This window comes from Staurois parvus, unplaced genomic scaffold, assembly GCF_062004578.1.
Source record: "Staurois parvus isolate SC_StPar_1 unplaced genomic scaffold, SC_StPar_1.0 ptg000147l, whole genome shotgun sequence".
Taxonomy (NCBI): domain Eukaryota; kingdom Metazoa; phylum Chordata; class Amphibia; order Anura; family Ranidae; genus Staurois; species Staurois parvus.
This window is the reverse complement of record NW_028317943.1, coordinates 21,651,108-21,670,457: the sequence shown is the minus strand read 5'-3', so window position 1 is coordinate 21,670,457 and position 19,350 is coordinate 21,651,108. Positions and strand designations below refer to the sequence as shown.

Here is a 19,350-nt window from a genome sequence, read left to right as displayed (position 1 = left end):
AATGTAGAGCAAAATTAGGTTACCAAGTCAAATTTATTAAGGTACCTTAACTTAAATTTCATTGTACAACAATGAATGCAGAAATGTGACTGTACATGACACATAATATTAAGTTGATGTAATTTCCAACATAACTCATGAAAGTAGGTTTTTAAATGAAAAAGTTTATTTAAACCAATAAATTAGGATTTTTATCTTGGAAATACACATTTAATTTAGTGGTGGTAACAGGTCGCTTGAGTTATTTTTTAGAGTGCAGGGCGCATGCTCTCAGCTCATGTATTTTCTAATTGCACGCAAATATGCGGCCGCTCGGCATCAAGCCCCAGACAAACAGTGCAAACAGTGATCCTGATTTAATAAAGGACTACATCATGTTCAATTTCAAAGTGAATTTTCCCCTAGCATAGATAATGAGGTAAAGTGAAAATTAACTTTGCAAAAAATACCAAAATATGCGCAAAAAATAAAAAAGAGTATTTTTGCTCACATGTAATTAGGTAATTAAAGTAATTAAAGTTAGCACAACCGCATCTTATTCCCTAAGGAAGGTGAAAACGTACTTTTGCCAGGAAAAATTTACTTAGCTTAGTAAATGAGGCGCAGTGCTGACTTCAATTATCTAGCAAAAATCCTTTTTTTCATTTTCTTTGTGCAAGATTGGGTATTTTTGCAAAGAGAATTTACACTTTTTTTTTACCACATTCACCAAGATAAGTGAAAATTCACTTTGCAGTGTTCATATTCACTTTGAAAGTATAAATCGTCCCGGCTGACCATCTCACCTGCTTCTGTTGTGATGGGCAATGAGAAGAAAGTATCCGTAAACAAGGGCTCTGAGAACTCCTTCAGCTCATCAGAAAAAAGCTGCGTAAAAGCTCTGATACTAATCCTATAAAACAATAAATAATAAATATTTATCTTATGCTATTTGAAAATGACGCAAAGTTAATTTGAAAACTAAAAACACTGTCATGCATAACATCAGTCATATAACAAAATTAAGTCAGCCCATTATCATTTTTACAAACAAAAGACAAATCCATGTATAAGTTCTGTCTAGACTGAAAATACATTTGATTGTAAAGAGTAATATTTTTTTTTAACAAACTTGCTATACTTACCAGTTCTGTGTAATGGTATTGCACAGAGAAGCCCTGAACCTCCTCTTCCAGGGTCCCCTGCCAGTGCTCTTGGCTCCTCTTTTTGTCTGTGTGCAATGTGGCTTGCTATGGAGGCACACCTTCGGCTAGCTCCTGAGTTGGGTTGTCTGCATCTATTGACACACACACCATAGCTCAGCCCCTCCCCCACTATCTCACAGAATTTGATTAATAGCAGCAGGAGCCATCGGCTCTGGCTGATGCCTCTGTGAGCAATAGAGAGGAAAGAGAGCCACTACAGATGGACAAAGTGCTGGATCAATAAAGGACTCGGGGGGTGAGCGGGCGATACAAATACTGAGACATGTTTTACCCTAATGCAGGGAATAATGCATTAAGGTAAAAAAAGTCCAGCCTTTAGAACCACTTTAATCTATCACAAAAAAAAACAATTGTCTGAGATGCCTCAGGTGGGCATGTATTACAACTGGGACAAGTAGACAACACTCATTCAAATGTATGCAATTAAAGAGGCCCCTGTCCACCTTCACTGTAAATTATTTTATTGATCTGGCTTTAAAACATAGTCCATAAAACAAGGAATGCTAAGCTTCCCAAACAGGTTTTTTTGCTTTCTGAAAGATTCCCTTTTAAAATATGGGCATTTTCATTACACATTCAACTATTACAACACAGCACTAACAAAGTTGAACGAGCCATCTAACCCCTTCAAGAGCCTTATCGTTCATCTATGCTCTTTTTAGGGTGCTAGACTCAGATACAGCTTAACATTGCCTCTTCCAACTAGCCAAGACATTTAAAAACCAAGGTCTTGATTGGCTCATGTTGTTCTCCCACCAATAAGAAGCCTTAACACATAAGCTCTAGTTTGTTTTATGTACAAATACCATAATCAATTAGATCACATATTTGAATATTCTGGAGCCTTTAGAAGGGCTTTCCATTTTTACAAATAAGCAGAAAACTTCTCACATGGTAAATGGAATGGCATGCTAAAAATGAATTTCCAACCTTTTTGACATGGTGCTAAATTGGACCAGTCAATTACAGTCAATCGGACCAGTCAATTATAGGTATACATGTAGCCTTAGAGCTGTTCTTTAATGGTACAAGTCAGCTGATCACAGGTAGTACCAGCAAAGAGACCTCACAGATCTTTACATGAACCTGAACTTTGCCAATGAAGGGAAAGTTAACAAGTTCACTTAACTTCCCTCCTTCCCAGATGTACTTACCTTCCCTATGGAGCATGTGACTCACTCAGCTCCCTTCCACAATGGAGCACTGTCTGCCTGAGCAGCCAATCATCATCCACCTGTGCAATCACATGGGGGCAACTAGAGAGACCATAGTCCTGTGTGAGCTCCAATCAGAGTGACCTAACACTTACACATGACTTCTTCTCTTTACTGCCATAGGCTACAGAATGTTGGAGAGGCATGCAAGGCAACAGGCAGGGGGAGCAACCAGTAGTCACATGAACCTGTCAGAGGACTACAGAGGGAAGTGCTACCCTTCATAGCTTCAGTTTAAAACCCATTTAAAGCAAATCATTAATATGTTCATATTTTAGTATGTGGGTTCTTGCCTAAGTGGTACCGTATGTTAGCAGATTATTATTATTATTATACAGTATTTATATAGCGCCAAAAAGTTTGCTCAGGGCTGTACATTATAGTGGGGGACAGTAAATGAGACAATACAGTAACAAAACAATACATGAGGGGTTTGAGGGCCCTGCTCCTTGGAGCTTACAATCTAGGAGGGAGGGGATAGTGGTACAGGAGGAAATGGCTGTGGGGGATGGAGTGGTAGGAGGAGATCAGCTGTTAGGTGAGGGCGGGGTAGGCTTCCCTGAAGAGATGGGTTTTCAGGGTGCACCTAAAGGTGAGGAGGGTAGATGACAGTCTGATGGATTGGGCTAGTGAGTTCCAGAGGATGGGGGAAGACCTGGAGAAGTCCTGGAGTCGGGCATGGGAGGAGGAAACTAGGGAACTAGCGAGTAGGAGGTCTTGTGAGAAGCGAAGAGTATGTGTTGGGTGGTATTTGGATATCAGGTCGGTGAGGTAGTTTGGGGCAGTATTATGAATAGCTTTGTACGTCAATGTTAGTAGTTTGAATTTTATGCGTTGGGCAATCGGAAGCCAGTGGAGGGAATGACAGAGGGGGGTGGCAGATACGGAGTGGTTGGTAAGGTGGATGAGTCTGGCCGCTGAGTTCAGGATAGACTGAAGCGGGGATTGTCTCTGATGAGGTAAGCCAGAGAGGAGGGAGTTGCAGTAGTCGAGTCGTGAGATAATAAGGGAATGAACGAGTTGTTTAGTAGTGTCTGGGGTTAGGAACGAACGTATTTTGGAGATGTTGCGGAGGTGGAGCCTGCATGAATTTTCCAGTGATTGGACATGGGGCTGGAAGGATAGGCTGGAGTCTAGAGTGACACCTAGAACTTTGGCTTGCGGGGTGTGACTGATGGTGGCGTTATTGGTCGTGATGGAGAGGTTGGGGAGGGGCATGGGTTGGGGGGAAAACTAGGAGCTCGGTTTTGGAAAGGTTTAATTTGAGGAAGTGGAGTGACATCCAGTCTGATATGTCGTTCGATGCATGAAATATTCTAAACACAATAAATACATCCTCAGCAACTCCTTTTTCTGTACTGCAAAATCTGTCAACTGCTTACTGCATTTTCAAGTAAATTAGATGTTCTTACCGCAATGAAAGCATTGCCAAAAATCTGACTAGAATAGCACACTTCTGTTTTTATTGTTTGTGCCATGCACCAAGAACTTATGTACTTTTCCTCCTAAGTGTTCCTTTGAACTGTTTGAGATTTTGGGGAAAATACTGCAGCACGATGGTCAACAAATGCCACTTTATTAAAATTAATGGTTGAATGTAGTTGATTTGTAGTTTTTCAACCTTAGTTTGCAACTATGTAAAAAGTAACTTTACAAGAATAATGCTATATTTCAGTGATTAAGACACTACTATTATAAAAAGATTATATTATGATAACTCTATGTGGTTAATTCAAGTAATTAAAGTGTCAACATATTAATTCCTTTTTTTTGTATTCCACTTGCATTTATGTTTTTCATCATTTACTTGTATACCAAGTTAAAGTAACAATGACAAGGGTAGCACAAACTATAACATTGCCAAGGATGCTTACAATCACTCATAGTTTGGTGGTCGGCAACCCGTTGATCACAATCTACCTGCCAATCACAGATAGGTGACGGGTAGATTGTGTCCCTTCCTTGCTGACCCCGAGAACCTGGACAGGAGAGATGGCAGCATTTACTGGAACCGATCCACTGTAGTTTCCTCCTCCAGTAGCTGAAAGTCGGCTACTCCTGCTCTCCCTCCCGCTGGGATTCAGAGGCTTCAGGATGAAACTTTAAGGGATTGATCCCAGTAAATGCCACCCCTGCCATGCCTGATCTCCAGTTTCCACTTCCCTCTGCTGCCTGCCCCCCCTCCCCATATGCTCCATTGGTTTGTCACCCACCTCGCAGCGCATAGCGCTTCCAGCTTTCCTTCCTCTTCTCTCCTACTGGCTGCTGCAGGGATCCTTTCAGAATGGAGAGTGGGGGGAGGGGCCAGTAAATGATTTATTAATTTCTGAATGAACACAGTGAATGATCAGCACTGATCACTGACTGTGTTTGTTCATAGCTGAAGCATGGTAAACTATGTTTACTATGCTTTAGTTTATGAATGAACAGGGAGACAGTACAGAGCTCTTCCTGTTTATTCATTCTGTGAAGTTGAGGTTGCAGAGACAGAGATTGCAGACTGTGTCCTCAATCTTCTTTCTCTGTCTCAAATGTGAGACATCGGGTCTCTGTTTAGGCCTCTGATATTTCACCAAAACCACCAAATTGTAAAAATTATAAAAAAAATAAAATAACAAAAATAAAAAATCCTAACACCATCCACTGCTTTACTGACCTTGTCCTCTGCCCTACTGAAAAAGTTCACTGCCCTACTGACACTGTCCACTGCTCTACTGACTGAAACCGTTCACTGCCCTGCTGACACTAACCTCTGTCTTACTGACACATCCACTGCTTTCTGATACCGTCCACTGCCCTACTGACACCGCACACTGATCAACTGACACCATGCTCTGGTCTACCGACACCATCCACTGCTCCACTGATGCCATCGACTGCCCTACTGACACCATCCACTGCTCCACTGACCTTGTCCTCTGCACTACTGAAAAAGTACACTGCCCTACTGACACCGTCCACTGCTCTACTGACTGACACCATTCACTGCCCTGCTGACACTAACCTCCGCCCTACTGACACATCCACTACTTTCTGATACTGTCCACTGCCGTACTGACACTGCCCACTGCTCAACTGACACCATGCATTGCCCTACTGACACCATCCACTGCCCTGCTGAGACCATACACTGCCCTACTGACACTGTCCACACACCATCCACTGCCCAAATGACACTGCTCACTGCTCTGCTGACTGAAGCTGTCCACTTTTAAGGTAGGCTAAGTTTATATTTTTTACAGTGACATTTTTATTGTTATATTTTTCTAAGTTTCCTTACTATTTAGTTAGGCCTTGCTAGTTAATTTCTTTAAAAAGGGGCACTGAACCTTAGTGATCTTTGATCTCTTTCATGTTGTTCAGGTTGATCTCCACCTTTCAAATGTTGCCTACCCTGTGCCATAGTTCAAATTAAAAGAAAATATCTGCAACTGCTCAAACAATTTTGGGAGAGGTAGGGCAGCATATGGACAAATGCAGAATGCTTTTATGTGCATTCAGCTTGAATTTGAGATTAGTTTGAGATGCTTCTGAAATCCTTCTGAGCTCTTGCACAGGTGTTTCAGAGATCCATCTGGCATGTTTCTGTCCTTCAAAGCTGCATTCATCTTCTATAAAACGTCCATTGATTTGTATGGGGTGAAAAACAGCTCTGATACATACAAATTCCATTTACATAAGTCCTTATTGTTTGTCCAAACAAAGCTCTCTGTCAATTTTGCTGAACAACTTTTTACTCTCACAGTAATATTTGCACTACCACCCAGGGGCGGACTGACCATTCGAGCACTTGGGCACTGCCTGAGGGCCCGGGGTCAGTAGGGGGCCCCATGAAATGCCCCTGGTACCTTTTTTATAGGCTTTTTTGAGTGTGGGCAAGGACACAGGGGCCCCATAATCCCCTATTGCCCGGGGGCCCCATGAGTTGTCAGTCCACCCCAATTACCACCTCAACTTTTTTTAAAAATAGATCAATCATGTATGAATCCCCGATGAAGTCATGTGATGCGTGATGAAATGCATCGAATGGAAGATGTCATTTCTGGTGCGGCACTGCCAGCCACCATCTTGGTTCACCTCTGTTTTATGCTTGAATGGGCTATGTAGCCCTTTGCTCCATGTGAGTGTAAGTTTTATATTTAATATTAAATGATAGTACTTACTGCACTATGAGGATCCTTTGTGTTTCTGTTTGGACTTTATTCCCAAACATTGTGTACCAAAGCGGACCCATACGTCTGTGAAATTACTATTGAAGGAGGATTTCTACTGAGCGCAAGTTGACCTGGTTTCTAGGTCAGAATTGGAAGGTAAGCGCACACCTCTGGTAGAGGTGGACACAGCGGTGTTTGAAGTGGACATTTTTTTTTCACATATCATCGATTGAATATTATTTCTTTGGGACTTTATTCATCACTGTGCACTTGCACTTGTTATATGTTGATATAATTTTACTTATGTTGTTCATTTAATATTATTGACATCACAAATTTTTTATAAATGCTGCTGCATTTCTGTTTAGGAGGGTTGATGTGTGTTTGACTATTTACCACTATGGCTTTACATATTTATGACACATTTTTTATTTTCACTTAGTAGGGCAGCCAGGTGTTTATTGTCAGCCTTTTATTTTTTATTTATTTATTATCACTTCATTGGTTTATTATTTGCGGTTATTTATGGTTTGGTGATTTATTTATCATTTCCCTGGGTTGCAGTGTGCAGGGCTAAGCTGGATGTTTACTCTCTTATCGCATTTATTTTATATTTTGTATTAGGGGGCAGTTTGTTGTGTGTTAGCACACCACCTTTTATATATATTTCTATGTATAATTTTCAATATTTCCAATTGGGTGCGGGAACACCTTTTGGTGTGTGCAGCTTACACAGTTGAAGTTCAAAAGAGATCCATTCATCCCGCTTGGCAGCGCATTTGATATATATTTTTTTCATTTACATGTATAAATCAAGTTCCCACCCACTCCACAAAGTTGTGGAACTTTGATAGCCAAGCTAATAATTCAGCCCAAACATATTGGTATGCTGATCATGTGATGTAATATGTCATTGATCTCCTCACCCCCAGCTTGATTTCAATGGCTGTAAAGGCAACATGAAAACAGCAAGCAACCTCTATGGCATTTAACAAGACTAATCATAAAAGGTCTAGAACATACACTGCACTGGGAATGCAGACATTGTGAGGGTCAGACAGTGGCAATACCATTTTAATGTAATCATAATGCAAGTTCCTCTATACCAGTGGTCTCAAAACTGTGACCCTTTGCTTGCTTTTATTCTGCCCTTTGGGCACTATTTCATCCACTGATACCAACAATGGGGCATAATTCCCTCCCTTGACACCGATGAAGGGACAAAATTCCTCTCCATGATACCAACACTGGAAACCAATAACACCAATGATGGGGCACAATTCCTCTCAATGACACCAACAATGGGGCAATATTCCTCTCACTGACGTCGGGACCTTTTCTACTCCCAATGGCCAGTCCTGTCCTCCTAAAGTCTGAAGGACAGTAAACTGGTCCTTTGTTTAAAAAGTTTGGAGACCCCTGATATACCATGTCTTGGTGATACAGCAGTATTGTGAAGGCAGCGGAGACACCCTAAAGATACATGTGCATTTGCTATTCCTCCTACAGAGAGCAATGTGCAGAGTACAAATCACAGCAAACTATATAAAGTCATCTTTTATAGTTCAGAGTTCTCCATGGTGAAATGCTGATTTGGCCTCTTGCAATTTACATATGACTTTTGTTTCCACATACTAATGTAATAACTCCAATGGCATGGGAATACTTTATTCTAAGATGATAATCATTTGTTTTTCAGCTTCCAGCCTACATACAATTAATAAAAAAAGTATAGAATTTTGTCCTATTCATTTTTTGCAATGTGGTATGAGGGGCTAAAGAAAATCTGCCTACAAAAACCATTCTGCCAGATTTTCTTTTTTCTGGTGTTAGTGAGATCCAATGTAAGAAGCACAAACAGTTGACATTTCACTTAACATTTTATATGCTTGCTTAGTGAGTTAATGAACTGTTGGAAATACAATCCGACATACAAATCAGTGAGAGAGTATATGGTTTACGTTCACATTCATCTAGTTAGCACCTCTACTTTTCTGACCTGTAGGATGTCCTTGGCTTCAATGGGCCATCACAGAATCTCATTTGATTGTCCTCACACTTTCCTCCCAGGATTTCCATTTCCCCACCCAGTTTTATTCTGACAGGTTGGATATTGTAGTCGGCAGTTTCCGCACATTTGCTTCCAAAGTAGTTTGTCTGATAGACTTTAATGGAGCTGTTCTTTTTGTAATCGGTATACGTTGGCAGGGGGTGATTCGGCTCTGGCTTCACATTTTCATTGCCTGTGACAGGTAGAATAATCCAGACAATCTATTAGCATTCATTTACTGTATCACATAGCACATCACAAACCACCAGCTATAGATATAATTCTAGTCATAATAGTACTGTTCCATGTCCTTCACACAAAGCTGCTGTCTGTAAAGTGTGCTAAAATTGTATTAATCAGCACCTTCTGTGAATATGAATATTTTCCAGAACATGTCGGCAAATGTAGTAGTCAAAAGCCAACATTTGCAATTTAATACACAGAACTGCCTTTGGGATGACAAACAAATGCTATACTTACTGTCACGGCTAATAGTAATTACATATTTATCTCAGTACTTAGCGACTATCCTCTCAAATGTCATATATTTCTTAAATACTTTTGGCATTTGAGAATTCAAACTGAATACTGATAACTGACAAAAGTTATACTTTGAAAAGTATTTTCTGAGTGTTTATGGAATTCGCTGTGAGCTGGGAAGAGGTGACTAAGCAAGGAGATCTGATTAACATGCTCTAGTAAGTTTAAGGATTTAAAGATTTTGCAAATTCATAAACTTTTGAAGTAAAAACTTTACTGGATCTAATGCTGCGAAAACGCTTGCTGAGTACATCAGTTTTACAAAGACTAACTCGTATGTAAAGCTACTGTTTTAGAATTTGAGGTTGATTTACTAAAGGAATAAAGTACCTAGCAAAATGAATAATCGTTTTTAAAAACATTTTTGAAAAGCAATTACAATAAGCTTATTAGAAGTTGTGCTCACTTCCATTATCAAACCAGGCAAAAAAAAAAAGGCTGCTCTCTGTACCTTGAACACTATTAGGTATTTAAAGTGAACACAGCTTCACCTTATTTATTAACCTAAGCAAACACTCACTTTTCTAAGGCTAGGTTTACACTCCTGCAATCTGGTTTTGATTCGATTTTCAGTGTGATAATGTAGTGTGACTTGGTTGGTTTTTTTTTTTACTTTATTTTATATACATTTTAATCATCAATATAAATGCAACAATTTTCCATATATTAAATCATGCAAAAATTTTTTTTACAGATGCCCATCACCTCCCCCCCCTTCCCCATTTGGTGACCTCCTATTTTACAGCTCTTTCTTCCTGTTCCAATATTCTGTTCCTCTTCTTCTAACACGGTTCACCACTGCTGGATTGCTCAGAAAGATAGGGGACTACCTATATTCTTGTGAGCAAGCCAGTAGTGGTGAAAAGCATCAGATAAGGTGCTTTTGGGTGGAGACATCAAAATATGCAATTTTTTAATGTTTTTTTTGACAAATTAAATACAGAAAGAAGAGATAACTGTTGGTTATATTTTTTTCTACATTTGATCGAGGGAGGAGAGGAGCTGTGATAGCCAGCACCCTGGTCATCCTTGTGGGTTGAAAGGAGCAAGTCTGGAGCAGAGCCATGGGTTGTGGTTGCATCTTGGTAGCATTTTGGATTTAGTGCCAAAATTGCACTGGAAATATATCAAAGTAGTACAGGACCAGGGGCGAACTGACCATTTGGGAACACGGCCACTGCCTGAGGGCCCGGGGTCAGTAGGGGGCCCTATGTGATGCCCCTGGTACCTCTTTCATAGGCTTTTTTGGGTGTGGTTTGACTGTGGGCGGGGACACAGGGGCACCATGATCCCCTGTTGCCCGGGGGCCCCATGAGTTGTCAGTCCACCCCTGTACAGGACCCTTTTCCAAAATCACACTGTGCTGAGTTGCATTGATGTGAATGGATACCATCGAAAACAATGTGATTTACATTGTCATGCAATTCTGTGCGACTCAAATTGCATCTGAAATCACAGTAGTGTGAAACAGGTCTGTATGAATGTCCTTTACTCCTTTAGTAATCAACCCCAATATTTCGGAGTCTGGATATCTTTGTCACCCCTAAACCATTCCATATTGCTATGTTAGGCAACTTTCTAAACACTAATCTAAATAACAGGAAAAATGGTTTCTGGTTATGACTAAGCCACCCAGGTATCTTTGACAAATACATTAAATAAAAAGAGACAAGTTATATTTAGAGTATCACTTGAAGCTTCACATATGAATTGTTTTGCAAAGGCATGAGAATTAAACATCTGTATTTGATAGAAATTTACCATCTGCTTCTGACACAATCACAGTGAAGTATTTGACAGCTCCATTGGTGTCACTGAACCAGCTGCAATTAAAACTGAAGTGAATTGTTGACTTGCTAATAAAAGTATCTATTTTATTCACTCTAATATGAATAGGTGGTGCAGGAGGTCCTGAAAGGAGAAAAAAAAAAACAAAAAAAATCTTTTAGTTCATAACTAATAAGCTAGTGGCAGCCTTTTTGTATTGGTCATTACATATTGCCAAATTCTATGTACATACAATCTGAATTTTACAACGTATACTGTTTGCATTTTAAGTATATAGTATATACTCTGACAAAGCTGAGCTTAATATATGGGGCTTTTATGGTGAGAGAAATTGCATTGCAGAATTATATTCATACGTTGTATATCAAAGAACACATTCAATACAGAAAACAGCAATCAGGCACATAAATATATGTCTTGTCATAGTAGTAGTTCAGTAGTTTAAATAAGTTATATAGACATTTTATCAGAACAGAACCAGAACACGTTTTTCTATTACAGCTGGATATATTGCATGCATGGGCACTATATTAAATATATGCAAAATGTATTTTAACAATGGTAAGAGCATCCATATCTATTTTTATCTATGTTCCATATGAATTTAGTTGTTTTCTGATCACCGGTACTTACGATCAATCATGGTTATGGTGCTGTCCTCCACCATCTGGCTTATCATGTCTGCCGAGTGCACTTTGATGGATACTACGTATCTTTTATGTGGTTCAAGGTGCATGATTGTGAGTGTTGACCTATGTTTTTCAATTCTTTTTGAGTATTCCACCACATCAGAGCCATTCTTTTTGTACTCTATGCTATATGCATCAAAATCAGAATCTGGGGGTGTCCATGAACAGGAGATTGCAGTGGAATTTTGAGGCCGGCAATGCAGATGTTGTATCTTGTCAGGTTCTATGAAGAAAGGTAATTTGTTGTGGTTATTGAAATATACATCCACTATCAAATCACATACTTATTTAAATCTTTGTGGTCACACAGGTTCACAAAGCTTGAATAATATAAATACGTGTTTTCAGCATCTGCTGAATTGTTGATCCAGTAACTTCTCCTTGAATGCTTGCAAAAGTTCTGTTCTAAGAAGGCCTTACTGTGCTACACATTAGGGTTGATTTACTAAAGGCAAATAGATGTTCACTACCTAATGGAATTTCTACTTTTGTTTAGAGAATGAGGTGACGTTCTGTTGACTTCCATCATCCAATCACGTGCAAGCAAATATACTGTTTTTGTAATTTTCCTTGCATTTGGTTGGGTACTTTTTGCAAAGTGAATTTTCACCACATTCACTAAGCTAAGAGAAAATTGCCTTGCAGTGAACAGCCTATTTGACTTTAGTAAATCAACTCTGATAGGCTCAATGGAGGACTTTTTGGTTACTTTAGTCATATCTCATCATGACTTATACTTTCTCTCAGATCCTCAAGGCCTATGCCACAGTGGTGGCTGGTGACTGCAGTGTATGGAAGTCAATATGCTCATATACCGCAAGAAGATGGCCCACATGCCTGAAACAGCTGTCTGCTGTATGTAACTAATAGCTTTTTAATAATAGTCTGTATATGTGTTATACCCACAGCAGTTTGGGAAGTACAGTTAGACAATGAGCAAAAAGGAATGATTTGCTTCTCTTTGCTCACTATTCTGAAATGAGGAATAATTATACCATTAGTGTTAAGATATGTGGTTGAATAAGACATGTATATATTTTCTGTTCTAAAAAGGCTCTACTATGCTACACAATAGCTCAGTGGAGTATTATTGGTTTATTGAGTCCCTCCTCACTATGTCCTTCTGGATTGTACTGTCTCTTACAAATTAGACATAATAGAATGGTGATATAGTAGGCAATTTATTGTACACCCAAGGTAGCACTGCCATAGAACCTAGACTCAAAATAGCACTAAACCAGGCCCAAAAAAAAGTTTATACTGGGTACTGTTTGCTGGTTAGCTTATTTATTCTCAGGTTCCTCAGTAACAGTGAAAGGCAAGTAGAATGGAAACCCCAGAGAAAAGCATAAAACACTTTTAAAAAATCTACTTTGCATGGATATCAGAGGGCGTGGCTAGCGGGGTGCTGAGGCCACTCTACACATACACATGCACGCTGGACTCCTGGGGCTGGTCCTGATTGACGTTTGCTCCCCCTTATCTCATACTTTGCATGGACCTTTTAATGTAAAGTGTGTAACCCATGCTGTGTAACAGAACAAATATGTATCCAGTATACATTCCACATGGTTCTTTAATTAGATTTTTCCAAATCCTGAGCAGTTAGTGATTAGCAGCATTGGGTTATATCAGGTTCATGAATTAGTACTGGCATTATATGTGATCTAAATAAATACCACATATATATATATATATATATATATATATATATACAGTCCCATGTGTGTAGTCACCATACTCTTTGTGTGAGATAAATATGAATGCCCATACATACTCATACACAAGGATAAATCCATACAAATCCAAAAAACTGGTATAGAGGCACTCACAGGTCTTACAGTGGAGATAACTCAAAGCAATAGCTTTTTATTGCCAATGCTTCTACAGAGCTCTGTCCATCTTTCTCAACACACTACACAATGGAGGTGGTCTGTTCCTGCCTGATAAACACCAGATAGAAGTTTATCACCTTCCCTGTTTTAGTGTCTTGAGAAAGATGGACTGAGCTCTGTAGAAACATTGACTGCATAAAATGCTGGTGCTTTAATTTATCTCCTTTGCGAGAACCGTAATTGCCTGTATACCTGTTTTCAATGCATATTGCAGTATGTGTGTGAATATTTTTAGCATAGCCATAATAATTTTTTCATTGTGAATAAGTTCACCTATTGTACTCTTTTAAACCTCAATACAAGTGCCAAAATAAATATAGAAGGAGCTTATACTTTCATAGTATACACAGGTCTTAATTCTTATAGTCTTAGAATCAGTAAAAGGACATCTTCAAATCTGACCATAAATCTTCAGTAAACTCATCCAACTTTAATTTGACATGCCCTTAAAGCTTAAAATATAATGTGTTATATAAAATTGCATCCACAAACAATATTATCATATAAAAAAAATTTCAAGCGACTAAAACAGCTTAATTGTTCTTGCTGTTTTAAGATGATTTCTCAATTATCAGCATCCATATGCAAACACTACTTTGATTTTCATAATTATTCAAATGCATAACATTAGACTTAATAGAGTAAACACAGTCTTGGCTGTGGTTTACTCTCAGCTGATCTACGCAGCTGCCAGGCCTTCAGGTAAGGAGAAAGTGCCTTCATATGACAATCTGAACTGCAAAACATATATAACAAGCATTGTCATTTTATGTATATTTGCTTTATATGACTCACTAGTTCTTACGGAGCCAACAGCGAGCTGACTAAAAGTCTTCTTTACATTTCCACTGACACTTCTCACACTGAATTCATATAGACGCCCAGGTCTTAGGCCGGTAACAATTCGTCCATATGACTTGCCAGTGCTGTAAGGGTTAAATACCACCAGGGGGTCAGTAGGTGTCCACTGAAGTTCAAAGTCATCATAGTCAGTCCAGTCTGGAGGGCCTTGCCAATGTATGGAAACAGAGGTATTCTTAACATCGGTAAATGACACCAAATTTGGTGCTTGAGGAGCTGGGTAGAGAAAAAAAAATATATTGGGTTTTATTTCATAAAGTAACATTGCTATTTTCTCATTATCACTGAGTTATGTAGGTATAGCACACAGTATATGTAATACTGCTTTCAGTTAAAGAAAACTATACTGGTTATTGAATTATTGATTCACAAAAAATTAAGAGACTCGTTCATTTAAAGAAAGAAGTTCAACAACTCCTGCATAGTTAAAGTGTTCCTTATAGGTAAAATATACCCTTGATATAATTTGAGAGTGATCAAACAATATGTAATACATAAATTTTCACTGTGGAACTGGTTAATACTCTGATATTAATCTAACCTATTGTAAAAATTTATTTCTGTGACCTTTTTAGACCTTTTTTAAACCACTGAACTAAAATTATATAAAAGGTGCCATAAGAAATACAGCCAATAAAGTCCTATGGTTGAGTAAATCCCTTAAGAATATGAAGGTGCTGTGCATGCTACAAGGCCAGCATGTATATTTGTTTAATTCTTTATTTAAAGTACACATACTGAGAATATTACAGTACAAACAGTGCAAATAAACAACATGTCCTGAAATCAAAGACATTTAATCCAGAAGTGCAATTACATTTGTTATATGTCTGTACCCAACAGTACACATTTTGTTGAGTCACTTCCTCCAATGTTAGGTAAAAAGGCCAACAAGTATTGGGTACTTACAGGTTAATGATTCCTTACTATGTAGGAAAAGTGGAGCTCCACCCAAAAAGGGAAGTTCCACTTTAAGTACTGGTCCTAAGCTGTCTTCCCCCCCTCCCTCCTCATAGTCTTCTGGGTTGCATAACAGGTTCCAGAAGACTATGTGACCATTCAAAAGGCGCAGCGCTACTGGCACATGCACAGTGGGCACCCGACTATGAAGTCCCGAGCTGTCATTCCTGGGTGCCCAAACTTAAGATGACCACACCGGGGAGCGAGGATGGCTGGTGAAACCGGCTGTGGTGAGAACACTGCTGGATCATGGGACAAGTAAGTGTCTGCTTTTTAAAAATCAGCAGCTACAGTTTTTTTAGCTGCTGACTTTTATTTTTGTAGCTTTGGCTGGAGCTCTGTTTTAAGCCTGCCATACACCCCTCACCCTTGGGTGGCTCTGATGACAAACTCCAACTGAAAAATCAAAGGAGCTGGGTGGAAAATTGTCAGCCAAATAATGACTGCATCAAATCAGATGCAATCACTCTTCGGGCATTCACACAGTCATGGATGCGTGGACGAAGATACAGCTTAGATGTAGGAATATGCCTGTATGGCTAGCCTTATAAATATATTCTGTGGAAGAGCACTTCAGCATTCAATTGCAAATGTTTTTGTCAGCTGAAGGCCTCAACTCAACAATGTGCAACAACACGTACAATATCAAACACAGTGATACCATGCAGATATCACTGCAATATTGCTTTTGTCAATATGAAGTAGTTTCAACGCAACATAGCACCATTATCAAGGCATAGAGATGGACAAGTCATTAAATCTATTTTCCATAGTTGAGTCTATTTCTTGTTCTGCTTGGCAAATATTTGATATGCTGGAAGTGAACTATCCCAATATTAAGCAAGTTTTGTGCTACCTGAACTAGCTTAGCCTACTTAGGCAACATGTGGCTAAAGTTACCTCTCTTGTATTGTAACTCTGGGCCCTGGTATGAAATATTGCTGTAGGCATTATATGCATGGAGTTTGTATCCTCTCCCCATATTTTTGTGTTTTTCTTCTAGCATCTTCACACAATTCGCAAACACACTGGTAGGTCCTTGAATTGTCGGGGACAGGGATTGATTTGAACTGTTCTATGTATATGTGTTGGTGGTACATAACATTCAAGAAAATAAATAAACAGAATAATACAAAAGAATTAGGTAAATACCTGTTCTAGCATCTGCTGTAGCCTTATTAGACAAATCACCGCTGTGTGTCATTATCACCAATTTGTATATTCTCCCAGGAACCAGCGTTTGGAAATGATATTCACTAATGTCAATGCCTTGTAACTTTTCTTTCTGAGTGCCATTAGGGTTATACAGTATAAGTTCATACACAGCCACATCTCCTAAAGCTAGATTCCATGTAAACCACAGGCTATCAGAAGTATTTCTGTTTGATGCTTGAAGAGATGTTACAGGGGCTGGAACTGGTAAGAGAAACATCGTAAATAGAATGTATATAGGACAAAGTAGTCATATAAAGGTTTTCTTTTTCGTGTTTTGGAAATCCAATATTCAGTCTGCTCAAGAACTAAAGGAATGTTATTTTTATGAAAGGAACTCTTTCTAGAAACATATTTTGGACAGATACATTATGATATAGTTTAGGTATTACAAAAAAATAAATTATTATGTAATTATGGCATGAGACGTGTAATAATAAAGGTTGCCAACTGATATTCTTACAATTGATATTCAGTTCAAATTTACTGAGTTGTGAAAATATTTAGAAACAGATATTTCAACTGTAAATGCAATACTCAGCCATAATTATGTATTGAGAACAGCTATGTTATATTTATGTCTTTTTTTGTTTTGTTTTTGGAATTCTGCTGGTAATACAAAAGTCATTCTCCATAATTATTCTGGCTTTTAGGAGGAATATAGTCTGCATTTGATAATGTCTTTAATTTTTACAAATCCGTTCAATACAACCTCAGGGCCTAAATAAGGTACAAGTGGATTTTCCCATTTTTTAAATTCCAGTTAGGTATTTGCAGAGGTTGGAATCTCTGTACCAAAATATGGTGATGCATGCCGGGGTATGAATTGACATAAGGTGAGTATTGGCCCAGTAGTTTAAGTGATATAGTTAAATATCAGTTGATAATTCTAGTGATGGTTTAGCCTTTGAGGTTAATGGCTAATCTATAGTTAGACTTTGAAGCTGATTTACTAAGGGAGTTAAGAATATTTGTAAATTGTGTGAACATTCCCTTCAGTTGTCCAATTATGTGAAAAACAAATTTTTGTTTTGGACAACCAATTATGTACAGATGAAATACATAAACAGAAATATTCTGTCTTATATGGATAGATAAATTAACTAAAACATTCACACAAATAATTAGGTGGAGATTCTCAGTTCCTTTAGTAAAACAGCCTTCTATTGCCAGGATTAGGGTTCTTTAATATGGGCGCTCCATTTTTTTTTTTCAGCTCAGTCACCTTTTTTCAAAGAAAAAACGGATAAGTTTACATACGTTTTTTTCATCTGTTTACATCCATTATTTCATCTGTTTACATTGGTTAACATCCGTTTTTCATTCGTTTCGATATGTTTACATCTGTTTTTCAGCCGTTTATGTCCGTTTTCATCCGTTTTTTGTCCGTTTACATCCGTTGACATCCGTTTTGCTTCCGTTCCATTTTTTTGGAGGAAGAAAAATAGGGTTTTCTTCCATTCAAAAAAAACAGATGTTATCGGATGCGGACATTAATGGATGTAAAAAGATGTTCATCCATTTACATCCGCAAGTCCATAGAAATACATGGGGGTCTGCTTTTCATCCGTAAACGGACAGATGAAAAACGGACATATGGAACGCCATATGAAAGAACCCTTAAGGAGTTAAATGTAGGTTAAGGTCAGGGGAAAGCATAGGGTTATGGAGTAAGGAATATTATAGCAAAACTCCATTCAAAATGTTATTTAGCCTTGTCCAACCATGGTTCAAACTGGTGTGTTTTCCGCTCACTTTCTGCCAGGACAGTAAGTGACAGGAAATTACTACCGAGGCACAGATTTTAACAAAACCCTTTCTTGTAATATGGAAATAAGGGGGATAAAAGCTCTATCAGGGTTGTATTACTTTATGTGACTTCCTATTACTTTTTTCTTGAACTGCAGTCACAGGGATAGGAAGCAAGATGAAATCTCCTCCAAAGGGGTCATGGACCTCAATAGCTATAGTAGTTATGCTTGCCAGGTCTATTAAAAAAAAGGGTTTTGCCTGGATAAGGGGTTATTTTAATGGGCTAATTTAGACAATAAGTTGAATTTTAAGGGGCAAGTTAGGTGTTGAATTTGGGGGGAGCAATAGAGTTTAGTGTGAAGGTAAGGACAACTGGTAGTAATAGGTTTTAGTGGGGGGGGGCAAAGATGATCACAACAAAACATGATCTTTGCATCTAAAGTTCAATGGCAAAAAACCCAGCATAAAATATGAAAATGGATATATCTGGTTCTCCCTAATATTTAATTTTGGTGTTTTACTCCTAGTAATTATAATTTGCTATGAAACTAAAAAAAGTAAAGCTAATATTTGTCCTGTTACATATATAATCATGATTAAATGATTACCTGTCCTCCCGTGGATTGAAGACTCATTAGTCAGAGATCCACTATGAGTAACTATGACCATTTTGTAAAGACGACCTGGCAGCAGTCCCTGAAATGAGCAATGTTGTAGAACTTGGCTTCCAGACTTCCTGTCATGCAGTGTATTGTCTGGGTTGTACAGGAAAATATCATAAGAGTCCAGTTCTCCCTCTGAGCTTGTCCACGTGAATGACAAACTGTCTGTGTTGTTCCCTGTGATCTTTAGATTGGTCACTGCAGCCGGGACTGAAAAATACATTAAGAAAAGGAACAAAAGTGGAATGAAGGCCAGCAAACCTGAAGTAGCAAAAAGCTGCATTTATACCAGCTAGAAAATCCACTACCCTGTCTATGAGGATCTTATCCCATAAATATCATATAAAGATCCATGAAAGTTTCTTAAA

At 38.5% G+C, this 19,350-nt stretch overlaps 1 protein-coding gene across 2 annotated transcripts in view; it reads right to left on the bottom strand.

The window, feature by feature from the left end:
• The window catches only part of PTPRB (protein tyrosine phosphatase receptor type B), a 197,046-nt gene that overhangs the window by 50,692 nt on the left and 127,004 nt on the right, over nucleotides 1–19,350 (bottom strand). For both annotated transcript variants that reach the window (XM_089674108.1, XM_089674107.1), the window contains 7 exons: nucleotides 18,929–19,192; nucleotides 16,509–16,772; nucleotides 14,331–14,612; nucleotides 11,585–11,863; nucleotides 10,925–11,074; nucleotides 8,573–8,816; nucleotides 786–892 (listed from right to left, as the gene is read on the bottom strand). In XM_089674108.1, coding sequence (XP_089530234.1) covers nucleotides 786–892; nucleotides 8,573–8,816; nucleotides 10,925–11,074; nucleotides 11,585–11,863; nucleotides 14,331–14,612; nucleotides 16,509–16,772; nucleotides 18,929–19,192 — 1,590 coding nt within the window. The remainder of the gene's footprint in view (nucleotides 1–785; nucleotides 893–8,572; nucleotides 8,817–10,924; nucleotides 11,075–11,584; nucleotides 11,864–14,330; nucleotides 14,613–16,508; nucleotides 16,773–18,928; nucleotides 19,193–19,350) is intronic.